At 34.3% G+C, this 27,495-nt stretch overlaps 2 protein-coding genes and 1 long non-coding RNA gene across 6 annotated transcripts in view; 1 reads left to right on the top strand and 2 right to left on the bottom strand.

Annotated features, from left to right (window-relative positions):
* The window catches only part of LOC117237068, a 292,163-nt gene that overhangs the window by 79,093 nt on the left and 185,575 nt on the right, over nucleotides 1–27,495 (bottom strand). The window lies entirely within an intron of this gene.
* Nucleotides 2,822–3,401, top strand: LOC117237076. Its single transcript, XR_004493942.1, has 3 exons — nucleotides 2,822–2,852; nucleotides 2,897–2,931; nucleotides 3,034–3,401. It is a non-coding gene; the product is annotated as an uncharacterized LOC117237076 (long non-coding RNA).
* Nucleotides 13,672–17,486, bottom strand: LOC117237057 (chromosome transmission fidelity protein 18 homolog). Of its 3 annotated transcripts, XM_033500661.1 has the most exons (11): nucleotides 17,303–17,486; nucleotides 16,841–17,104; nucleotides 16,641–16,776; nucleotides 16,370–16,559; nucleotides 15,848–16,272; nucleotides 15,535–15,777; nucleotides 15,114–15,454; nucleotides 14,800–15,041; nucleotides 14,440–14,702; nucleotides 14,090–14,375; nucleotides 13,672–14,010 (listed from the first exon to the last, which is right to left on the bottom strand). In XM_033500661.1, exons 1-11 carry the CDS (start codon nucleotides 17,382–17,384, stop codon nucleotides 13,834–13,836), a joined length of 2,649 nt encoding a protein of 882 aa, XP_033356552.1. In that variant the 5' UTR covers nucleotides 17,385–17,486; the 3' UTR covers nucleotides 13,672–13,833. The 3 variants fall into 3 exon arrangements, with proteins under 3 accessions (XP_033356552.1, XP_033356553.1, XP_033356554.1); XM_033500662.1 differs by lacking the exon at nucleotides 17,303–17,486 and having other exon boundaries at nucleotides 13,673–14,010; nucleotides 16,641–16,765; nucleotides 16,841–16,982; XM_033500663.1 differs by lacking the exon at nucleotides 13,672–14,010 and having other exon boundaries at nucleotides 14,219–14,358.

The following is a 27,495-nucleotide window of genomic DNA, read 5'->3' as shown; positions in this document are numbered from 1 at the left end:
ACCTCTACGAGGTAGTTCTTTGAAATCTGAATCGAATTCATTCGTCACACGAGTATACCTAGACTTTAGACTAGAGGAATGTGTTCAAATCTCATAATTTTTGTGGCATACGCTACCGTCTATAAGTATCTCGGATATTTCATACAATTCTATAAGAAAACCGATGTATTTGCTATATTTTCAAAGTTATAATTTACGAACGTTACTGTTAACTTTGTATCTTTGAAATAACTAGAATCCGATATCCTGCTCTATCTAAACTAAAACAAGGAATATATCACTCCTTTTATACCACTCACCAATTTTATGCTTATTTATAGCGAATATCTGAATCGTCATATAAAATTTCGAAACTTTCAGAATGTGGCTAAAAAACACATATTTCTATCTACTTTCAATTATTAATATATATTAATATTAATATATATATTATTATATAATATTATTATTAATTATTAATTATATAATATTATTATTATATATATTAATTAATATTTACTATTATTTTTATCAATATGTACCAACTATACATAAGAAGATTATAGGAAAAGAACACATGATAGGTAAAATTTCTTATTTTCTAAAGGACAGCAGTTTTAAGACTCAGTACTTTGTCTATCAGTTCCATATTACCAAAATTATTCCTATATTTGATTCCGAAGTTAAACGTATGTTTTTTCATTGTCAAAAAATTTTCAAAATATTAAAGTATTGCTTGTCTTAATAATGTTACCTTTCATTTTTACAAAACTTAAAACTTGATTTATCAGTTTTTAAGAAATTAACGTATATCTGTAGTATCGTGGACGAAAGGCCTAAGAGATATCGGACGAACTATAAACAATGTCGCGAGAAAGCCGAACTGTCGACAGGCCCAACAATGTATCGTCGGTCCTTCAATCGAATAGCTTCGCGGAAAAGGCTTGCGTGACCCTGGCCACGAGCGGTTGAGAAACACGTGCGTGGTGGGGCTAAGAATAAAGACAAAGGAATGCTAAGGGTTCTCCCTTTCGTCTTTCTAGACGAATTAATAGTCAGAGTGTTAGTTGAGAGGTCAAAGAGTGTGAATCGAGAAGTCAGAGAGTGCGAATTGCATTGTCGAGATAATATTGCTAGTGTTGTCGAGAGAGTAGTGACGAGAGTTGCAAATTAATTGTAACTGTCTAAATTATAATACGTTATTGTGATCAGTTTACGTTAAACAACCATCGTCTCCTGTTTAATCAACATCTATTTAATCCACTTATTATTAATAAACTAATTGTAGTAAAAATCCTACAAATCCAACAGATTATTTTCACGAATAATAAAGTGATTTTGAATTAAAAACTGTTCAATTTATTAGTATTTCGTTTGGTTCTATTGCTTTCTATTTTTTATGAAATAAATAAATTCATTTTTATAAGTGCTTCCTTTGTAAATAGGCTATGAATGTTGAAGTAAATTCATATGTGCAATGGAGCTTAAGTATCGTGGAGAAATAAACGACGACTTTATTCTAAATAGAATAAATAGAAAAGTTATGTTAAGATTGTGGAAAACCTCTACGAGTCTCTTTCAAATGTGAATTGAATTCGCTCGTCATGGGTGCATCTACGCGACTGCACTCCGTCGCGGAAAATAATTTACCGCTCTCGTGGTTACGTTCAAACGATATTAAATCGTTCGTCGATCGATGGTCGACCGACTGATTCGACGCTGAACGATTTGAACTTTAACCCTTCCGCTACGGGCAGCTTCTTCGCCGCGGCACTCTCGCTGAACGATCCGCGGCGGCAAAACAGTGCACGGTAGGCGAGAAAGATCTCAGCGGCCGCGTTTACGCCTCACTGCAAACCGCTCCTCTGATGGTGTTTTTAGAAGAAAAAAAACTTTCCGCAAAACAGAGTATTTATAGCTTTTTAACACACTCACTTTTAACCCTTTCGCTTCGGCAGTCCAGTCCGCCTAAGTGCTCTCCCTGTCCGGAGGCGCGCGCCGCAAATGCGCACAGTGGCGTGATTGCTGTATAAATGTTTTCCTAAGTCTTAAATAACAACTGTGCTGAATAAAACAATAATAAAACAATCTTTGTTTCACTGTCAGTGGATTAATAGATTTTTTAGCATGAAACGTTTCGATACGATCGTTTGGATATATAAAATATATTGCGTGATATGTTTTGATGTTGTTTCAACAATGAGTAACTTTTAAGAAGCGATTAATCCAATATGTCAATAAAATCAACAGAAAATGCTCTGCCGGTAACGAAAAAGTATATTATTGACTATAGATGGCACTGGTGTATGCCTGATATCTGGGGTGCCGATCGTCGCGTGGTTGCTGCCTATAAGCGGCACCCGTTACCCACAGGTCATCTAGCTGGCAGCGCCTATAAGCGGCACCCGAAGCGAAAGGGTTAATCACAATTTGGAAACAAATAACATTACAGAATATGATAATATGATGTAATATAATATAATTGTATGATACTAGTAGCTTTTAATAATAGTATTGCGTGTGGTATTTTTCAAAATATGGTGTTACACATAGGCGAACATCGCAAATCTGGCACTGGCATCGCGATTCGCTCCACAGTTTCCATCAATCGATTATAATCGACAACACACTTCGGTTTTTTAATAATTTTTTGTGTACGATGATGACGTTTCGTGTCAACCAATTTTTCATTGTGGAAAGAGAACAACATATACACTGCCCTCTTGTTACACCATTTTATTGTTAATAAAAGACTTGAGGATGTACAATACTCGTCGTATGTACAATAGGCGGCATCTTACGCAGCGCGACTATAGTCGCCCGTAATACGTCAGTGGCATCTTATGCAGAGCGACTGTAGTCGCCCGTAGTATGTCAGTGACATTTTACGGAAAGCGACTGTAGTCGCCCGTAGTAGCGAAAGGGTTAAAACTTCCCGAATAGTCTGTCTTGGTACGTGCAATTAGCTCCGGCTAGAACCAACTCGTCTCGATACATCTCGTTCGAGTTCGACCGCGTACAGATTACTTTTGAATTAATTCTACGACTTTGTAGGGTCGATACGGGCAATGGTCTAAGAAGATAGTGGAAAACTGACACTCGAAGTCGTTACTCGAGTGTTGTTCTATCTGTGTACCAATTTCTCTACCAATCTATCGTATTACGGAGGAAAGAATCAGGCAAAATGAAAACGCATTCTGTTGGATATGACATAATTATATTACTTTCGAAAATAAGTTGTCGATCAAACGTATTGATATGAAGTTAAATAAAGATATTAAAGTTTCTCAAATGTAAAATACTATAAATATAAAATACATAGAAAATTTAAATCGATCTGATATGAAGAAAATTTTTAAAGATTTAAACTTTCCTGTATTATCAAGGAGAAAATAGTGAAAAAGTGAATAAATAAAATGTTGTTGGGAGGAAAGTATTTGTTGTTTCTCAAAGTTCATTTTTACTTTGCAACATTTAAGAAAATTTTTCCCATTGTCCACCTCATCTATAAAACTGCTAAAAAATCGAATCTGAACTATTGGTTAACCATTTTATTATCTTGATTTTGTCATTGTATAAAGAATATTGAAATATTTTGCTGCGGTGATAAAACTTAGTACGATATTGAAAGACAAGTAGGAGAGTTTCCGGGCATTTGTGTCTCTATTTGAATACGAATAACTTTTTCTGTACCTTCCTATGTATTTTTATGTATCTGATATACAATATAATGTTTGTACATATGTCTTTTCATACAGCCAATTGGATACGAAAGATGGGAAAGAAAATAGGATCAATATAAAATCTAGAAAGAAATAATAAACTACCAGGTATAAAATACTCATTTTCAGAAATACTATGACACTTGTTGCACGAGCTGTAGTGTGTAGTGTTTTGCAAACGTCTCAATATCAGCTGCAAGCATATGTTATAAAAAAGCTGGTTCATATTTAAAGATGTTAATATGACCTTCACAGGACCATTTCAATGTCGTTGCAAGGTCAAATAGACAAGGGTATAGTATGCCACTCTCGATATCATACCTAAACTTTATGTCTGAAACATTTCATTCATTTCGGAGTATTTCAGTGCTTCGAGTTAAATCAGTCATATTGCATAAGTTTGAATTAATTATTAACATAATATTTATGTCTTTCATTATAAATATTCCTAATACATCAGAAAAGAAGATATTAATATGTATACAAAATGTCCATATTCCTTTATTCTTACTTAAAACCTGAATAGAAATTTTTTCTTATTAAAAGCTTTTATTATTATAGCAAAGATACTAACTATGAAAAGTAAAATGTTAATTTTTATAAAATTACAATATTCATAAACCATTACTATGCAAATTCTTATTGGTTTCATCTTTTGAATAGTCACATCACTCTATTCATTACTTTTCATATTCTTTTTTTTATCATATTCACGCGATCATTGTCACTCATACAAACCAAATAAATAAATGATATTAAACGAACTTATTGCTGGAATTTAAACACATACACATTTAATTTTTAAATCTAACTCATTCTCAACGCGAGAATTGATTATAATTTTAATAAATAAATAAATTAAAAAAAAAAATCTGACCCATGAACATGTGATTACCAAAGCATCATGAAACACATTTACTTACATTATCCTAAGAATAAATAGATAGAGTTTCGAACTAAATTCCGAATTCCTTCTCCACTGAAACATAATTTTTTACAATATTTAATCTCCATACTATTTTTATCGATTATATACGTAGTGGACGTGACATTAACGCTTTGATGCTCGCATAAATTTATTAGTAACCTTAACCAGTAACCGACGTTTTCTGATAAAAAATTTCAAGTTCGTAAACTTTAGATATCTTGCGCGTGACACCAACATCGTTTCATCGGACATAGTTTCACAATAGTTGTTCTGCACTTGATATCATATTGGTGCTACAGGACGTGGGAGTGCTAAAATTTATTTAACGAAGCTATTGATATATTCTATCTACGTGATCTAACAATTTACTAAATAAATTAATTATATCTACGCTTACATTATTATCTCTGTTGGAATACAACGATATCAATCGCATGTAGATGAGGTGATTGATCGTACGAATCCTTCCCTTCGGTGCCCAGCGCCATCCCCACTAGCGTGCGTTCGTCAGATATACCACGGCGGCTAGCACGTGCATGCTCTTTCGATAATTCGCCGGAAGAAGCGTAAGGATATGGAAAGAACATCGGGCACATCGAGAAGCTACTAGAAGGTTCTGTGGCACGTGTGACGCCGCACAGGCATCCACACAGGTTACACTCATTACTGCATAGAGAGTGGGGTTCAAAACCTTTTCAAAGACCATGGGTCACTAAGCCAGTTAGTCTGTGAATAACTAGCCAACTGTCTACATTCCAGAACGCACATTTATAATTCTTGTAATAATTGTTTAGTAAATATCACATTATATTATTTCAACACAAACATTGTGTCTTCCACAGATTATTAATCTTAATCCCAAGATTAAATTCTAACAATCTCAAATTCAAAAAGATATTAATTATAGAATAAAAAGAAAATAGCATAAGTATTTCTTACTCAATGCAGAAAACAGTATCTGTACATTTTTTGTAGTAATATTTAGATAAAATTTCTAATAATAATTCTAAATAGGAACATTTAAATAAAGATTTAATTATAATTCTTAATAGTAACATCTAAATAAAAATTCTAAATGATAATTTTACATGACGATTCAAAACATAAAGTTTTCACCATAATTTAAAGAATTTTCGTCGAATGAAAGAGAATACTATCCTTTACAAGATCCTTTCGCTTCAGGAAACAAGATACTAAGTTAAATTCATTTAAAATGCAAACACGTAAAGTTTTCTCTGTATCTTCTTCCGTGTCTCGTAACAAAGGAAATTTTGCACAAGAACAAATTGTTTCAAGGGTCCGCTGATGTTAAGTAATTAATTAATTTCCAATTGCGCTCGATATGTCCGCGTTATTCTCGACCGAATTACTCGATTCCGATAGAGAATCGAAGAAAAAGAGAGAAAGAGAGAAAAAAAGGGAAAAGGAAAAGAAAAAAAGGACGAGCTTAATCTCTCTTTCGTTGGTAGCGTTTTTCATTCTGAAATTGAGTTCATCGACTCGACGCCATTATTCTTCTCATTACGTACTAACTAAACCCTCTTCGTCAGTTCTGACAATGACAATAAACGCTTAAACAGTCTGAAGAATTACACGAAACGCATGGGAAGATATTAATTCGATCTCGATTCGCGATACCTTTCAATTTTTATTTCCTTGAGTTTTAAAGCATTTGTCAGCAATTGGCAGCTGCATGACTTCTTTTCAATTGTTAAATAAATATTATTACCTATTTTTAAATGAATATTGCTACTAGATTGAGTGAAGATGTGTAAGTTATTACTGTTCAAGATAATTGAAAAGGTAAGGTTCTATGACACTGCTGAGTGAACCCTAGGAGAAGTCTAGAACTCTTGAAGGGCCAACGAACCACTCGGTAAAAGAAGCAAACTTCTATCCTTCACCTTCATCGTAAGCGATCAACAACCGGGCAGATGCGTGAAATCAATTCTCAAGAGCTGTTGTCTTCCATCTGACGTAAACTAAAAGTCGTGGTCTGGCCGCCGGACACGACAGTCAGTTACATATAGTTAGTCGTAGATTATGATCCATTTGCATCTTACAAAGATCAACGATCGTGGTCCAACCGCCAGGCACGATAGAGTCACTTATACAAAGTCAATAGTAGAGTACATTTCATCTCCGTCTTACGAAGTTCAAGGGTCGCTGTTTGACCGCCGGACACGATATAAAGCCGATATTGTGTATGATATTCAGAAAGGACAGTTCTTTAATAGTCACGCATTCAATAGTTCACTATGTAATCAACCGTCTGGCTTGCAACTCCTTTCCTCCGTCATTCCATTCACAACCGTGAGCTTTCGGACGCGTACAATTACTATGATTTGTTTTCTTAATGTTTTCACAGTAATAAAACGATTTATAATGAAGAATTTGGAAAATAAGTATCTCTTTATTCTCAACATTTCGTATATTTCTATACAGGGTGGTTGGTAACTGGTGGTACAAGCGGAAAGGGGGTGATTCTACGCGAAAAAGGAAGTCGAAGATAAAGAATAAAAATTTTTCGTTTAAGGCTGTGTTTTCGAGAAAATCGACTTTGAATTTTCGCTCGTTACGCGTGCACTTTATCACGTCTCGTTATAACGGATCTCACTGTAGATCGTTGTCTCGATGGAAAAATTAAAAAAAATTTTTTTTATTTAAATTTAAATTTAAAATTTTTCTAAATTAGAAGAAAAATAGCAGTACCCCAGCAGCGACATCTTCAGTCAGCAGCTACAAGTATCACGGACAACACAACTACACCTCAGATGTTACTGTCATCTAGTGGCCAAGGATGTTCGGAATTATTATGAAGCTTATAAAAGTATAAAAATTAGATATGTCTGAGTTTTAGAAACTTTTATTTCAAAATTTGCAAATTCATAGTTACGTCATTGCAAGTATAATAATATATATAAAATATTTGACGGCCGTCTCTCTCTCTCTCTCTCGGGAAGAGATTATTCCAAATTAGATATGCAAATTAAATTTTACCTTAACTCCTATTTTCTTTGCGCGATAGTAGAGAATGTGCAAATTTCTGATAAAATTGGTTGACAAATTTATCGGAAATTAGCAACATCTACAAACAAGGAAGCATCTTCAGAATGCTGAAGCGATGTATATATCATCTGATTTAAAGAGAACCAGGATAACAAAATGTACCGATAGCATGCAACAGAACGCCTTAAGTCCTGTAAATAACTCGCAAAACATCAGAAATAAAATGTTGCATAACGCTGTATTGATTCCCAATGATTTAACATCTCAATTATTCCTAAGTATCTTATCGGTTCGTCTATTCGAGGTAACAGAAAAATAGATTACTGGGAAGAATACATCGGTTATAAGAAAAATGATAACAAGTAGATGGTATTCGATGTGATGACAAAGGAAAATCAATGCAGACCCAGAACCGACCACCATTGAGTAACTTTTTCATCGTTAAGACTGTCAGACTCCCGACACCGGATACAAAGCCGATCATCCGGATTGAACGCGATTGCCTTCTGGAAAATAGATGATTCTCCGACTCGGGACAAGGATATTGCATTGTAATGATATTGTATTCGATCTATGGGAATTAGTAGTAACTACGGTTAGGTAACGGTTGCCAACGCGTTTCAATACCAATGGTCAAAGGAGAGATCGGCAGGTATGCAAATATGGTAAATACAAGAAAAGAACTCTCATAAAAAAAAAGACTAAACAGAAAACACCCCATTGACCTCACTAAAAAAATAAAATAGAAAAACTCGAGGATGGTATCCCACTGAGAGTAGCCATCCACATATTAATTAGCAATAAAGCTTAAAAAATTTATCGAATGTCCAGCTGGACAAATTGTAAAGTACAAATTAAAAAAAAAAAAAAAAATAGTGGAGTGAAGAAAAGAAGACTTTCCCGAGCTTCCTTGGCAAAAGATAGGGTTAGACCTATGCCATAAAGACCACTGGTTTTTGATCATAACAGACTATTACTTCAGATTCCTTGAAATTTGCTGATAATAGAAAATTGTAAAAAAGCATTCGTTAGATTCGGCATTCACGAAATTGTAAGAAGTGAATACCACACACAGTTTTCGTTCAGATTCCATCGGTTTGCGAATGACTTCAACCTTGTATGTAACAAATTCGCCAAGGCTCTTACAGAGCAATGGTGCCAATATGAAAATTGCTAAAGGTACTACAACAAAATGCGATGATATTATCACTTAGCCAACCGCACGCGCCACTGCGAGCTATACGTTTCCACGGCGCTCGGACAAGTCAACCTATACGCTTTCGACCGTGCATTTTTCCAAGTATCGAGGACTAATATTCACTGCTTAAAAAATAAGGAAGTTTAAAAATTATTTATATGGTCAATTATATTTTGCGGTAATGATTTTATTTAACGATTTCACATGTTATTTATACAAAACATCAAATTAAAAGTATATATTAAAAGTATACAAAATATAGGTAAAATTACAAACATTAAAGATGACTAAAGGTAAATAACATGACTTGAACATGAAATTAAAAATATTTTTTTACAATGTGGTATCGTTCGATTATAACTTTATTGAGTCATAACTGATAGTGTAACTTTTTAATTAATTTTAACACCACTAGATTGGTGTATTTTATTATATACTGTACTTTATAAAAGCAGAAAAAGTGACGCAATTAATTAGAAACAATTCCAGGTAAACAATAACTGATAATAACAAAAACAGAAAAAAAACGCATTGCAAAAGTCAAAAAGGGAGATCTTCCCGCTCAGTCGCGCAGCAATGTAATGTACTTTACAGAGGAAAGATCTCACTATTCAGTTGGCTAAGTGTTAATATAGGTCTCTTAAGCTACAGAACAGTATTATTATTCGTTAAAAAATGGTTATTCGCCCGCAGAATTAATATATTCAAGAAAGATTCGGTCTCATATTCTTATTTAAAAAAAAAAAACCTAGGTCCCCTTATAGAATACGACAGAGTTGCTTTTAAATAAAATGCGAGAAAAAATAAACAGGAGAAAATGTACAATAACCTACACGTGAAGAAACTTTCTGTATTAAAAAGAAGCGATAAGATTTGGATGATAGACATGTGAATGTACACCAAAATTATAGATCAGGATGATAGTAATTCATACTTCATTGGAACAGAAAGTGGTGGCAAGGTTCGACGAAATCGATGACATCTCGTCTCAGTTCCGTACAAACACAGTTTGAAGATAAATGGCGTTAGTGTACCAATAATAACTCCTGAGCCTGCGCGAGCCAGTACACCGATATCGTCAAGTGTAAACAACAACCTGAACATGAACAGCGAAAATCCTCGCGCACAAGGCAAAGTGGTCCGAAATGACAATCTCGACGATAGCGTAGGTTATCTCGGAATAGAAAACCTCCCGAAATACTGATCTGTTTTGTGTAATGTATAACATCTACTACTTATAAGGTTATAAATAAGGACAACAACGCCCTGTGGAGAAAAAGAGTTAGACACGAGAGATCACGCTATGCTTGAACAATTCCGAAACCATAAAACCGAACAAAAATAAAGGAAGGGACGATCAGCGACGACGAATACGAAACCAAAGAAGATGAGCAGCATTCATTAACAAGAAGAGTCCTTACAGATTGCTCGACACTGAAGAAACCATGATATCTAGACGATCATGTTATGTTAGCGATATAATTTGTCTAGATAGAATCCAGAAACGTTTAAAGCTGCTATGAACAGCAAAGAAAGCGCTAAATAGAGGGAAACCGTGAATGTCGAAATGTTCTCCCTACAAAAAAATCAGATGTGAAAGTTAATGGATCTATCAAGAAATGTGATGCGGTACCGTGCAAATGAACTATTCGCGTGAAAAGAAAGCCCGATGACACGATCAACAAATACAAGGCAAGGTTAATCATTAAAGGATTCAATTAGTGTCAAAACATAGACTACAGCCAAACGTTTAGCCCAATTGTAAAGATGAGCACAATATGTTCTGAGCATAGTAAACAGATATATTTGATATTCAATGTGTCAATGGTATTCCTATATTCAAAATTCGACAAGACCTACTCAGTAAAAGTTTGTATAGGTCTCAAAAACAAGCGCTTTGCAGAATTGCTCGTGAAACTGAGATTTCAAACAAGCGATGTTGAGTCTTGCTTGTACATCCGAGATAAGAATGGTAAGGAACTCATACTGATACTATATGTAGATGACGGATTGCTAGGAATGACCGATCCAGAAGAATTAATTTTTGTGTAAAACGTAAAAGATTGTACGGTAACATAGTAGGTTCATAAAAGAAATTAAATTCGTAAGATGATTATGCAAAATCCAAAAATACGTAAGTGCCCGAATATTTATTAACGGAGTATATAGCGTACATCAAATATATTTAATGGTTTCACAGAGAAAACATTTTTAAAATTTTTTAATTTTCGTTAGCAAATGCATAGACGATATACGAATATTGCATATTTTTCTATTATGGATATGAGATTAATTAATAATAAATAAAATTTAGATTATTGTGGAAACTAATGGTTTTTTTCATTAAGATAGAAATGAGGTGTATAAGTCGTGTCCGTGATGATTGTGGCTGGTGGCTGTAGATGTCGCTGCTGGGGGTACTGCTATATTTTCTTCCTATTTAGAATCGTGGAATAAAAATCGGACTTCGGTCGCTGGAATTCGATCCCGCGTTCCGAACGTTCGTAACCTAATGCGCTAACCACTGCGCTACCGTCGTCCGTTGGTTGTTTATGTCGAGTCGCCACAGTACCCCCTTAACGTTAATAACGTTTTTTCCTTGTGTGGTAAAGCATCAGTAGTGTTTATTGCCAAATCCGAGTAGATGTGGCGCGAAGACTTCGATGTGGCGATGGATACTCGCGCTACGGTGGCGCGTCGTCGTCGTTTCGTGTTCATCGTAGCGATAGAGGTCCAGTTTTCCCGACTTTCATTGACACGGAGATCTACACTTTCGCGCCTGCTCGCGGTACAAGTCGTGATAATAACATAGACCGTTTCGGGAGGTAGAACGCCGACGACGCCTCCCGGGGGAATGCGAACGCGAACGCATTCGTCGACGGACGCTAATACTGAGCGCGTTGATCCTCGCATTAATCTGCCGCAATTCCTCGCGCAATTCCTCGCTCATTTCCTCACGCCTTTCCTTACGCATTTCCTTCCTGAAACTGGGCGCTGCGTCGTCCTGTGCCTCGCGTTTGCTCACGGATGCTACTCTCGCCTCCCGCTGATCGCTTCCTGAACAGGCCTCCTCTACTCTATCCGTGACCTGGATTATTTTATCCGTGCTGATGTCGTCCATAACCTCCAACACCCGTCGTATGCGGTCTGGTAGACGATTCTTCCATAACGTGAGGATGAACTGATCCGACGCTAAGGGACTGGCCAGCTTCTTCAGGTCGTGGTAGAATTGGGACGGCTTACGGTCGCCCATCACCTTTTTTTCTACCAGTCTTTTAACCCGCTCGCTGTCGGATTCAGCTAGACTCCGTATCAGTTCTTCCTTTAGCCGGTCGTACTGACTGTCGACCGTGGAGTCCAAATCAACATCCTCGAGTCGCTCCAGATACTCTGATTCGAGACACCCAAACAGGGTGGCGACTTTGTCGGAATCTCGCTCGATTCCCACCGCCTCAAGCTGTTTCTCAAATACCGTGAACCAAAACGATACCTTCTGCGGCTTCATCGGAGGCACGCGGATTGGTTACGGGTGCATATGCGATAAATTGTTCTTAGACATTTGATCACGTCGGGGTCACCAATGTAGAGGATGAGGTAGTTCAAATATCCCTATTATAGTCTAAGTTGTGAGCACTTTATTAAAGTAATGCCTTGATACAAAGCACAAGTTCTGGTATATAATTAATCGGAATAAATACGCGCGTGTGTCGAGAAACTTCGTATATACTTTGATGCGTCGATATTACTGAACTCTCCCGCTCGTCAATTCGCTCGTTTATTTATATTGGTCGGGGGACAGTCGGAAAGTTTGAACTCGACTGCGTTTGTCGGTTGAAAGTAACGACGACATTATTTTGTTCTGAGTTTGGTTATTAATACAATATGTGTGTGTCCTACGATATTGATGCTCCGAGGGAAAACAACAATAAGATTTGAATTTATTAGCGTGCCGCTACAGGAACAAAAAGAAAACACAAATAATCTACTGAAAGTTGAAATAAGTAATATCTGGTTTCTTCTTTCCATCAAACACAAGAAATAAACTTTAATGAAACTACTTGGGTTTGAAGAAAACTTGTACAGAATATGAAATAAAGTCGGATGAAAAATCGATTTGATACTACAATTTCGGTTGGGTTAAACGAGAAGCACGTAGCATAGATATCACAAAAGCAACATCAATCGTGACAAGACGTTTTATTCATAAATTGTTCACCGATCAAAAAGTGTTGCAACAACGATGTACCGGATATATCAATGAAATATCATAAATTTCACATAAAGAATACATCATATAAAGAATACTTCATCGATACACTGTTCAAAAATGTCTATCTCAAATTGGGGCGTTTGTTTGAGAGATTCTTCGTCAACGCTGCAGTGATGGATTTTCGCGTGTACGGACGTAAAAGCGCACCCAGCGTTCCGTTTTTCGAGGACCATACTAATCTAAGTATTGAATCTAAGTATTGAAGAATGAGTTAACTAAATCATTCGTATCTGTTTGTTTAGATGAAATCAATAATTTCTAAGTCAAAGTTATATAGGATTAGAATTTTATACAAGGTGTTCATTATAATAATCAACAACCAAAGTTAGTTAGAAGTTAATTGACAATGGACTAAAATATACAAATTAGAATATTTTCGAATTAAAAATCGGGGTCACGTATGTACACTTTTTAAAATATATGTGAAGAGTCAAGAAAAGTAAATGATAAATACATTCTTGCTTATTTTTTTATTTTTATATCGCTGTATCTCTAAGAGGAAATATTTTAATATAAAGGAGCTAAAAGTGGAATCTGTTAGGTCCAAAAATATAGTTGAAATTTTTTAGTAGTCTAAGGTATATTTGTTATAACAAGCAATGCTTTCACATATATGAGGAGGTTGGAAAAATACATATTAAGCTCTGAAATCAAATAAAAGCACACATTTTATAACATAGAATAATGATGATAATAATAAAAATAACAAAAAATTAAATTTAATAATTTAAAGAAGATTCCTCATTTTAACTTTTCGGCGAACTGCATTGCTAAAACCTTCTTTGTATTTATACCATACACCATTCCTTGTTAAACGATTTAACGAATTCATTGATTCTTTATCCAATTTGTTGTGTTTATCTTGATCGATTGTAATAATTCTTCCAAAGAAATCCTTATATTTCTGTAATTATCATTATTTTTGTAATATTTATGTTGAAGAGGAATTAAATAACATTAAAAGAAACGTAGAAAGTTATTACTGTTTCTGTTGTTTTTGTTTGAAGATTTTTAGATTGTTCTATAACATTAGTTTTGCTAGCTGCATTATTGCATATCTTGGCGACAGGATTTGATGTTGAATTGGTTATAACATTATGATTTGTAATTCCTTCATTTTTACTTTGAATAGATCTTGTATTTTTTATTGCATTTTCAGCTCGTCGTAATCGTTCAGCTTCTAACTCTTGAACAATTATTTGTTTCACTGTATATGTGAGTGTTCGATGATACTTACAATCCGGAAAAATGCCTATTTCAAATATATTACTGGAAAAATATAATTAATTTGTACATTTTACATACGAATCTAGACTATACTTTTCTAACTTACGGATCTAGTTTGTAGTCATAACTTTCATCAAGATTCTTTTCTTGAATGAATGTGAGGCCAATGTCAATTAAAATATTCACTAATCGATTAAGATCATCCTTCTCTTTGTCTGAGTGTAGATGTCCAGAAACTGTTCGTAATTGCGGAGATAATAAATCCGGAAGAAAAGGAGCAATGTCGATTGTTAAAATTACACTGTTACGACCACTACTTCGTTGAACAGCAGTTAGAATACCAATGTTCCTTGCATGTTTCTGACTCATCTAGGAAAATTGAATTTTTAAATTAAATTTATGAGTCTAGATCATATCATATGTGTATATGTATGATAATTATATATACAATATATGTAATTCTTACTTCATATGCAATGGAAGGATAGGATAATTTAACATTTCCTGCGGTTGCAAAGTATAAATGCCAGGCAACGAATGTATAATTTATATAAGGCATAACAGACCAAGTTTGAAGATTTGCAATAAGTGATAAAATTTCATCAAAAAGTTGAAACCATTGTAAACATAATGCTATATAACTAAAATTATCATTACAAGTTTCTGGATAATTATGGAATACGCCTTGAGCTAATTTTTCTGTTTCTCCTAAAGCAAAAAATAAATGTTATTAATATCTTAAAAATTTGTATTAATAATATTACTATAAAAATAATTTACCATTTTGCACAGTTTTTAGTACAAGTTGAACTCTTTCTGAAAGAGGCAGTATACCACTTCTATTCATGGGTATTTTTAATATTTGTTTCCACGAGTCGAACAATCCTTTTCTACTATCTTTTAATGCAAAAGATAAATTGTCGCCTAAACTAATACCACCCATATATTGTAATGCTCCTAGACATGATCTAATATCGCAACCAGATACTTTTACTAATCCTAAAAGTGCATCAGGATTTACTTTTAAATTTTCTTTTTGTGATATTTCCATTAACCTGTCTGCTACTTTTGTAGCACTTACTTCTGGTACTGGTATAATGAGGGCAACTGCTCTAAGAGCTCTATAATAAATATAAAATAAAATTAATATTCGTGCATAGGAGTATATGAATCATATAAATAAGTTGTATTAGAAATTTACCTTAAGGAAGGGGTATATGGTTCATTACAGATACATATTACAGGACGGTGACAAGAATTTGATTGTTTAGCAGTTTTAGTCTTATCTTTCTTTCCTTTTGAAACTAATTTACCTTGTACGAACTTAAGAAGAAGATCGATTGATGCAGCTGGTGCACCATCAATTTCATCTAAAACTAAACAATTTGGCTTTGGATCGTTTCCCATTACTGCTTTCATTTGTGTTGATGCAAGAAGGACTTGCCTATATTTAACAATACATATCTATACAAATTTGCGATTTCAGTTGGATATTAATTTTAATTGTAAATTACCTAAATGCATCTGGACTTCTTTCATCGCTTGCATTAATTTCTACTACATTATAGCCAGCATGTTTGGCTGCTAAATGGGCTAACGTAGTTTTTCCTAATCCAGGTGGTCCGCTAAGTAGCACAATTCTCTGAATTGGGAAACCTTTACTATCTACTTCCTGAAAAGCTTTTTCATCCATAAATTTTCTATTTTTAAATGTAGAATTTACTTTTTTCTTCTTGTTATTAACATAATTTCGATTAAATACTATTTTATCCCAGAGTTTTATCCAATGTAATAAGTGTCTGTTTACACTTTCATCTGAAAGTAATTCCATGTAAGATCTAGGTCTATATTTATCAACCCATAGTTCATCATCTTTAGCAGATTTTGTAGCAGCAAGGTAGGGAATTTCACAACTGGCACGCTTAACATTCTGTAATATCTACAAAAAGACTTGAAATTCTTACAATATGCATGTCATTAAAGTTATTGCAATATATGTTGAAAGAAGAGATAATATATATCTTCAAGTCACTTACAATTTCTTCAGCTGCAGTTTTAAGTTGACTATATGGTACTGACAATAAGTTAGAAATCGAATCTGCACTTTTTTTAATTTTATTTTGCTCATTATTTTTTACTCTTATATAAATACGTTGTGCATCATGTGGTCTAGTCAGAGCAATAAAATTCCAACGGGGAACTCTCAATGATATTGACTCTCTCGTGCTAAATAAAATTATGAAGCAAATAATATGAATCTTTTACTACTTTCAAGTATAAAAGTTAGCGTATTTTCTTTTAACATACTTTTCAACATCTTTTCTGTTAAAAGAAACTCCACTGTCACATTCATTAAACTTAACCTTAGCATCTGCTACCACTTTAATAATTTCTTGAGGTTCACTCCATCGTGGTTTCTTTTCTTTTGGTTCCTGAATATTAGCTATAATTCAAATACAATGATTTATCATATATATGAATGTTTTAAGCTATATGAAGATACATACCGAAATCATTTACATCTAATATATCTGAGATATCGCCAAAAAGTTCATTATAATTTCTCTTTTTTGTAATATCTGTACCAAAATTGTCATTGCTTTCAATAACTTTACTACTACCAGGAATACATAATTCATTGTATTTACTAGATGTAGGAGTATTTAATTCCTTATATAGATTTGATATAACAGTATTCAATTCATCTTCTCTCCGCTTCTCCTGCAAATTCTGAACTTCTTGAGGCTGTTCTCCTTTTTTTTTTTCAAGCTCTAAAAGTAATTTAAATTTGTAATTACATTTATTTTGTGACTTTAATTAACTTTTTTTACATTAATAAACAAAAAATTTATTAAATAATAGGATAGAATATCCTATTAAACAAAGTTTCCTATTTCTCATACACAAATTCTTAGATCATTTACATAAATTTATAAGAAGTTATGACAGCAAGGTTATAATTTGTATACCTTCAATTTCTTTTAAAACTTCATATTCATCTTCGTGAACTAAATCAAATTCTTCATCAGGATCGGGAAATTCAGAATCCATAATTGCAATTTGTTTTACAAATATTTTAATTGTTATATATTGCTGTTCTTCAAATTTAATCCTAGTTGTACATTTTTGTATACGTATACGTTATCTATTATATTTTGCCGCGTATTTTTTCGCGGGAATTTTAAATCGTAACACATGAGTAAATAAACAAATATGATTTCATAATCAATGAAGATAAGTGATATCAATATATATTTAATTGTATTAATATCTATTTTACTTCTGTTAATATCTATTTTAATAATACATTTTCATATACAAATTTTTTCGACATTTGTTTCGAGGAACTATGGGTCGTATATTAAACATTCTCTTGGAAAATGATATTAAAATTTCATTAATTCTATACGTATATACATATATATATAAAACTGACTTTGTTTATAATATATTTATATCCTACAGTCACATAAACTTTACGTAGCGTGCCATTACTGAAACTGCTGCGGTTCAGCGAACACTTTTACGAGCTTTTGTACGGTACCAAATAAAAATATTGACACAATCCGGATCTTTGTATAAATTTCTTCATAAATCTGTAAAGAATGTGATTCTGTATTTAATCTTTTTGTAAAATATAACTGGCGATTCTAAAGTTTACCATGGTATACCATATAATTACAAATTCAAAAAATAATTATAATACAGAAGAAAGGTAGAACACACACAAAGGTCGAAACAGAAGCGAAACAGAAGTATCGGAACACTTGCGATTTTGTTATATAAATTTATTATAACATTTGATTTAATATTTAATATGTAATCCTACTTCTTTATGTCAATTTTCAGATGATTTGACATTGAATGTACTCATTTTTTTTATGACTTTTTGATCTATTTTATACCATTCACATCAAGCATAGAAAAAAAACTAAAAAGGAAACACCCAACAGATCTCACAAAGGATATAACCTAACAAACACGATGGTGGTACCCCGCTGGGGGACGCCACCCACATGTTATATTACTATACCATTAAGCTATAATATTTTACCAAATGTCCTACTAGACAAATTGTAAAATTTAAATAAATAAATAAATAAAAAAAATATTACATTACTATACCACTAAGCTATAATATTTTACCAAATGTTCTACTGGACAAATTGTAAAATGTAAATAAATAAATAAATAATAAAAAAAAAATTCCTCAAGGAATACTTTCTTCAGATCTTACTTATTAATATGATGTGTCTTAATCCTTCTTCCTAATTCAAACCAAAAATGCTGAATAGAATTTAAGTCATTAACATATACGGTGTACTAAAAATGATTTTTAGAAATTGTTTAATAATATAGGTTATGTGTGTGGAATCATTATCCTGTTGAAAATAATAATCTTAACATAAATTTTATTTTTCCGCCTTTTTCCAAACTTCTGCTTCCAGATATTTAACTAATTATATTTGTCCGTGGTATTTTCGATAAAAATAAGCTCTCCTACACGAGAAGAGCACATACACCTGCATACCATCACCCCACCTCATCCGCATTTGACGGTTTGGATATAGTTTTTTTATCTAATTCAGTATTCGATTTTCACCAAATTAAAACCTATCCATCACATTAAAAAATATTCGATTTGCTTTCGTCTGAAAGCAGTATCTTGTCCCAGAATGCTTTTCTTGTACATAATTAATAACAAACTTCAATGACTTTTTTTATTAATTTTTTACTGCATGATTTTCGTTTTGCAACTCTTGATTTATATCCAGCAGATTTTGAGCGTTCTTCGAACTATTGGAACTGGGGTCTATTTCTGTGTTAGATTTATTTTTGCACTGTTCCAGATATTTCCGAGGACTTTTTTCTCTTCTATAAGCTCTCGGAAGACATCCGTTTCGTGTGGCATTTGTTAAATCTTTTTCGCAAAAAAATTGTTTAATCATTTTTTTCTACGGTAAAAGAGCTTCTGTTAATAATAATTGTTTAATTACACTTTTTACGGCAAAATGACTTCTGTTAATAATTTTTTGCGGACAAGATTTTTCTTTATGTCCTACATAATATTTCTTTTACCATTTATTGCTTCTTTTGTTTCATTTCTCATTATTTTCCTTCTTTTCTGCAAAATATTCTTACTAACTTCGAAAAATGACGATCGGTTTGAATGAAGGTATTACCTGTGGCATAATAAATGCAAGACAATGAAGACCGCCTGTCTTTCGACCTATTGTCACATGCCATAAATTAAGGATTAAAGGTGCCATAAATTAAGGCTTCACCCGACTAGTTCGGACGTCGTGCAATTACGACTCCTGAAAATGCAAGATTTTGAACGTTCTTACACGGACGAAAGTCAGACTGAGCAGCTGAGTGCACAGGAATCCTACAATTGAACGATACATAGGCAACGGCTTACCTAGTACAAGTCGTAGAGAAGAAGATTATATTCGAAGGCGTAAATCATCCTGCGCGATGTTTTGAAGAAAAATCGTAGATTAAACATTATACCTATCTATTCATTAAAATTCATAACAACACATCGAAAACTTCATGAAATTTTCGAATAGAAAGGATTAATGTTTCTTCTGATCCTTTGCCTTCATAAATAAATAATATATGATAGTACATATAAACAATGTTTATACAAATTTCACGCATTCATAGCTGTACACTGGTGTTCAAAATCACATACGCATTAAGTATTCTTGAGGATTTTTTTTTATTTTTAATTTGTGCTTTACAATTTGTCCAGCTGGACATTTCGTAAATTTTTTCTAACTTACTCTTATGGTCGAACGCTATCTTGCATGAACCACACACTTTCTATACAAATTTATGGTATTCTTCGCCAACTTTTCCTTTCATTTTCTTTGTATAATTTCTTGCAAATTACCCAGGCACGTCAGTCACGTTATTACCTGAGGACAGTTACCTGTAGGCAATTACCTCAGGGTAATTACCTACAATGTTTTGAAGAGCGGATTGAGTATGCCTATTGAGAAAAGCGATGGAATACCCTCCTAATATGTTTAATAATGCTTAGAACTGTCTTGCAAGGATACTATCATTTTAACAACGAGAGCGGAAAGTTAAAAGTGCTATTCAATGTTATAAATATAATTTTTCATTTGGCTGTAAATTTGTATTATTACACATTACTCCACAAAACGATATCTTAATTAATCCTTCGTATATGAACTTCGACAATCTTTCTTGTTATTTCTTTCGGTTTTTTTATTTTTTATTTCACGTGTATATATGTGAATATTGATCACTATACAGGGTGATTGGTAACTGGTGGTACAAGCGGAAAGGGGGTGATTCTACGCGAAAAAAGAAGTCGAAAATATAGAATGAACATTTTTCTTTTAATTTTTTTTTTTACATTTTTCCATCGAGACAACGATCTACAGTAAGATCCGTTATAACGAGACGTGATAAAGTGCACGCGTACCGAGCGAAAATTCAAAGTCGATTTTCTCGAAAACAAAGCCTCGAACGAAAAATTTTTATTCTATATTTTCGACTTCTTTTTTCGCGTAGAATCACCCCGTTTCCGCTTGTACCACCAGTTACCAACCACTCTGTATATGAAATTGTATCATGTAATTAATTCCACAAAGAGGTATTAGAAGAAAATTGTCTGAAACATTGTAACTCGATAACACCAACATATACGAAGAAGTGTTATGCACGATTCAAGAGGTTCTTCAATTAATCTTAATGGAATTCTGATATGCCATTAACAATCTCAAATTTCAATGGATAGAAAATAATATTCAGTCACGATTCTATTTTACCCCCCTTGAGTGACCTTGAGCAGCAAAGAAAATAGCATTATATATACCTATACATATATATTCTACATATTCTCAAAATTTCATAATTTTCTGAATTTCCGGGTTGAAGATTTTTCCTCGTAAATTTTTACATTATACAAAGATTTGTAGGTATATGGCAATTTTACTGTACTAAAGATCAGCAAACTCTTTAAATAAATATTTCTGCAATTAATTTAACAATATGTTTAGACATCTCATTTCTGAATTTGTTAAATTTTACAGATAAATCAAGCCACGAGTTCTAGACCTGACATCGTTCCTTGGATATTGATATCCAACTTTGATAGAAGTAAATTTTGAAACTGTCAATAGTCACGCGAGTTTCGAGACAAGGATCAATCTTGTTGATTCATAATATCATATCTAATCTGCGGATGTTTATGTATTTTTATATTTTTATGAGCATAACTAAACAAATAGAATTTAAATAGAAATTTTTTTTCATCTACTAAACATTATAATGGCATTTTACTTTCGATTTATATTTTTTGGATTTTGTATGTTATTTAATGCCATATGCATTTTGTGGAGTTTTTCGCCCTTTAATATTTTGGAAATGTATAGAGATTCGCAATGTAATTATAATAATTTTAAGAATACCGGAAATTAATCGTAGGTATTAATAATTTGATGAAATTAACGCTTTTACGTTCTTCACTTTACGTTCTTCTTTTACGTTGAAATGAAAGCTATATTGAAACATAAAATATTCCTGGATGGCAATAGAATTAAAAATGGTAATTGATCAATGCCCAACATCGTTTATTAGTTTGCTCATAGAACGTTCTTTACTGAACACTTTGTATAGTCACGAAACTTCCTTCGTTATTATATAAAAAAATAAATATCCAAAAAAGACAGCACACGTTTGCTGGTTCGATCATCGAGGATCACACTTACGACAGCAGTATCGTCTTGAAAGTTCACATAACGAGGTACGAACCGATATAATCGTTGATTAGCTAAGCCAAGAATATCCTAAAGGGGATGATTAATGGGGATTTGAAGGGACACGACATTAAAAGTACATATACAGGTATCCAGTAACCGTACGCTACAATGCGATACATTATTCAAAAGGCGGAACACGATGTTTTAATAAAAGCAAAACGTAACCAACGTGCTGGTAGTTTTTAATGCCATCGTGAAAGCGCAGTCGGTGATATTTTTGTCATCGCGGGGGAAATATTTGCTGAAAATTTCATCTCTCTTACTCCTGCTTTATATTATTTCCGCCAAAAGTTTTTTACCATTTCTGTCAGATCTTTTTCTTTCACTATTTTGATCAAAGACCCGGAAAAATGCGTGTTTAATTCCTTTGAAGGACGAAATTCTAATTTTCTTTATCTTTAACGTGGTGAGTGTTGCAGGGTTGAAAACATGTCACCTGGAAAAGGTGAGTTTCATTTTAGTTGGAGTAAATTAAATAAATTAGAAAGTAATAGTTGATGGAATTATTGAATTTAAAAATGCAACATAATTGCTTATAAAATTTATTATGGAACATTTATGCTTTAACTGAATTGATGTTCTGCATTATAGTGATATTATGTTGGAGAATATTATCCACGTATATTATAATTTTTATTTGTGACTATAATATCTGTTATATTCCGTATATTATTTTTTCCTACGATGGTTTAATCAAGATATCAAATCAAGATCATACACATTTCATACAATTTAATCTAATCTAATTTCATTTTTTACAATGTTTTCAAATGGAATTTGAATTATCCATTACTTTATTGCGATAAATATCATTAGCGATATTTTATTTTATGATCTTTACATTTTTAGGGAAAGTTATATTTTTATATAATAAAAGTAATTATTAAAAATAATATTTTTTATTAACCGTAATTATTTTATCGCAAAGTAGAGATCAGGAAAGATTTACTATATGATATTATAATTTAAAATGTTATCCATCTGACGGTTTTTATTTTGTAAATAATCTAAATAAAAGTATAGTAAGAAATGTAGAAGTTGCCACGAGAAAAATGATTTCATCATTATATTAGATAATTTATCAGTGTCTAAAACATATTATAAATAATTTCATTTTATTACAATATAAACAGGAGTGGTACGACTATTATTCTTGCGACTAAGTCTATTGCATCCTTCAGGTTCCAGGCTCCTAAAGTTTATTGTTCTTTAAGGTATATTACGGGACAAGCGGGTTTTCCCTTGTACGGCACTCCAAGGCTATTTTCGGCCAAAGTGCGACCTTCGGTCGGAGGCGGTCAGTACCCTTCCTTCACCCCCCACCGCATTTCTTCAACCAATTGGCAGGGATAGAGGTTACCCTCACTTTCTTAACGAAAATTGCCATCAACCAATCCGCTCGTCTCGGACTGTAGACACACCCATCGATAGTTTTCCCTCTCAACGTCATCATCGTCGAACTCCACTAGTCATCAACTCTTCGGTCAGAACACACTTTTACTCGAGTCTCCGAGGAAACATACACGCACTCAACGCATCGCCACAGAGACTCCTAGTCTTTAAACAGTGTTGTGAATAAACAGTTGTGTTTAAAGTGTCAAGTCAGTGAAGTTCGGTCAGCATGAAGAGACTCTTTTAAAGTGAAATCGCACATCTATCGACGACACCTGAACCCTGTTTAAGGTTATCCAGGACCAGCTAGAAGAGTTCGACGACGATGAACGCGCCCGCCGATTTGGTGCACTACGCGAATATCACGCCCTGGTCGCACGATTACCGAATCTCATCGAAAGTGAGCGACCATCACCCACCTCCCATAAATGCCAGATTATTCGCAATCTCAGGCCGATGGCAATAAAAGTGGCGGAACCACATCTACCCACATTCGACGGAGCCATGGAAAATTGGAATATTTTCTACGACGTCTCTGTAACAATGGATCGCAATGACTAATTAACACCTCTACAAAAGCTACAATATCTCCGGTCCACTGTAATGGGAAGAGTCGCGTACTGCATTCAATCGTTGAACACTACTGACGCTAATTACACCGACACAATCGCCATTCTGAAGGAGAAGTTCGATTGTTCACAACCTAACCTCAATCTACGCCACTGGAATGCGATCCAAAACTATCTGAAACTGACCAAGGAATCATCGAAAGTCCTGGAGTGTTTGGTCGACACGATCAAGCAGTATCTACGCGCGTTAAGGAACTTAGGAGCGCCAACCGTTCAGACACCTTTCTTGTGAACATCATACATTCCAAGCTAAGCACAGACATCATTCAACATTGAAAACTCTTGGCGTCTTCTGGAACGCCATCGACAATTCCATCCTCTACTCAATCAAGGCTACACCCGCCATCTCCCTACTCACGAAACGAGTGATCAGCTCCGAAGTCGCCAAAATTACGACTCGCAGGGGTTGTTCTCGCCGCTGATCGAGCAAAGAAGCTGCCACAACGGGTTTCGTAATGGAAGATCGATTGGGACGAATATCTCCCATTAGACATACATTCAGAGTGAAACAGATATTATCCCCAGTTACCACTACGGAACAAGACCACGTTCCAACGCAGGATAATAATCGAGTCCGCAAAAGAGATCTAATTACACGGCTTCGACGATGTCAACGAGAGTATGTATGAGGCCTGTGTTTGCATCCGCAATATCAACCGTCACGTCCAACGTCTAGAAGCAAATTCTCACAGCTAAGTCAGAGGTGGCACAGCTCAGATACAGACCATACTACGGCTGAAGCTAAACGGAAGATTGCTTCTCGCGCCCCTGACGGATACTATACATCAAGCTTTACCAGACGAGATTTCTCGGACCTTTTATTGAACTGATTCAGCTATCGTCCTCGATTGGATTAACACATCACTCCATACGTTGAAAACCTCTGCCGCTAACCGCGTGGCCGAAATCCAAATGAAGGCTCATAGTACCGATTGGCGTCACGTTTCCACAAGCGATAATCCTACAGATCTTATCTCCCGGAGTCAATCGCCGGAAGAATATCTATGCCTGACCATTTGACAATATGGACCAGAATGGTTACACCAACCTGAAGGATGCTCCCCAACGTGAAACCCAGCACGATTGGTAGAAATACCGGAGCAGAAAAAGGCGATTTGTCTAACCACGAGACCCACCCATCACAGTTTGCTAGAGAGATAATTCTCCTAGTCCAAACTGATGAGAATCATCGCTCGCTGCCTTCGATGGAGAAAAAAGCAGAACCGAGCGGGGCACGTCTAACCACGAATGATATAATTACTGTGCACAAGAAGCTTATAAAACTACTCCAAATCAGTCATTTCCCCGAAGAAACCCGTATTGCGAAGTGATCAAAGTAGGGCGGCAATGGGGAGGCTTCTGCGACTCAATCAATTTCTCGATAAGGAAGGGATATTGCAAGTTGATGGCCGACTGAGCCATTCGCCAATGATCTTCTCCCAAAAACATCCTATCATCCTGCCGGTATCATCCGTCACAGCTGCTAGTACGAATCTGGGGCATAACGAACAAAGTTATCTCCAAGCTAATCCTGGGTCCCTCTACGGCTGAGTAGACGATGACGACAACCGACGACTCCAATCAAGACCGAATCACCGAATCAGCGCTATCTCGGACGCATCATCTGCAACGAGCTACCCACCATCCAAGACCTGAACACACTCAAGCAACACTTGACTAACAGTTGACAACAGTTGACTAACAAATGCAGCAAGGCAGTCTTAACATTCAAGAACGGCATCCGAACTGCAGCTGTTTAAATTTCAACGAGCGTTTTGCATCGAAGCTCAAACGGGTGATGCCACTGAAGACCCAACTAATTCCAGCACCTGTTGGCGTTGCACACACACTCAACTAACTTCAGGTAAACAAAATATCAAATCAAAAGTATCAAATATATATTAAATGTATATATTAAAAGTTATATCAAAATTATATATTATAATATATATAATTATAGTATATAATTAAACGGGGGTTGGTAACGACTAATCGACTTTGAATTTTCGTTCGGTACGCGTGCACTTTATCACGTCTCGTTATAACGGATCTCACTGTAGATCGTTGTCTCGATGGAAAAATCAAAAGAAAAAAAAATTTTTTTTAAATTTTTAAAAAAATTTGTATTCTATGTTTTTGATTTCTTTTTTCGTGTAGGATCACCCCCTTTCCGCTTGTACCATCAGTTAACAGACCACCCTGTATATTATTAATTAATTATATATTATAATTATAATTTTAATTATAATATATATATAATATATGTCGGAGATGAAAGGAAAGCCGAAGCCTTTCCTTGGAAATCTTGGGAACATCCTCTAGTACCTTAGCCTAGATTTTATTATAGTTGTAATTGCTTAAGATTTGTAATAAGCGAGATTGGGTTCGAGGTGACAATAGGTCGCTGAACGTAGCCACGGTCACGGGATGGATGTTTTATCTAACGGAGGTCTGGAGTGGTTGTATGTGTTTTCCGAGAAATGTGGTTGTGGCGGCATGCGGCCTCGAGAGCGGGCCGAGCCACGTGTGATGTTGCCACGGAGGTGCCGATGCAATGGGACATACATTGTATTAGTAATCAAAACTCCAGGCAGAAACTGCCTAGCAACGGCGTTTGGAACTTTCTCGATGCTTCCAACGAGTGTGCCTAGCAACGGCGTTTGGAACCTTCTCGATGCTTCCAAACGGGTATAGAAAACAAAATGCAATCGTACAGGGAGAAAGATCTCCACGAGGCTGGCATTCTTGCGATTGCCTTGAAGAGTGATACATCGAGCATTTTCGACGATCGCATTTGCATCTAAGTTAGTTTCGCTTAGTAAGGAGTTATCCCGGTGACTGTGGATTCGTTTGAACTCAAACATTGCTAATAGTATTATTTAATTTAATTATTCGTAGATCGTATTATTTATTAGGCTTAGTGTTTGTTAGACTTATTATTAGTTGTACTTATTATTTGTTAAGCTTAGTGATAGACCTGTATATACGTGTAAATAAAATCTCGGCTTTGTGAAACGATGGCTAGTCCACATGAAGAGTCGTCGCGCGCCCAAAATTCGAATCGTGATCCGACATATATATATAATTAATATATATAATATATATAAAATATATATATAATTAAAATTATAATTATAACATAATAATAATAATATATATATATATATAAGTATATATTAATAATATATTAAAAGTATACAAAATATAGGTAAAATTACAAACATTAAAGATGACTAAAGGTAAATAACACGACTTGAACATGAAATTAAAAATATTTTTTTACAATTTGGTATCGTTCGATTTAACTTTGTTTAGTCATAACTGATAGTGTAACTTTTTAAT

This window comes from Bombus vosnesenskii, unplaced genomic scaffold (assembly GCF_011952255.1).
Source record: "Bombus vosnesenskii isolate JDL3184/JDL3185 unplaced genomic scaffold, Bvos_JDL3184-5_v1.1 scf7180000013355, whole genome shotgun sequence".
Lineage (NCBI taxonomy): Eukaryota > Metazoa > Arthropoda > Insecta > Hymenoptera > Apidae > Bombus > Bombus vosnesenskii.
Note: the sequence above shows the minus strand (reverse complement) of the source record. Positions and strands in the feature narration are given on the sequence as shown.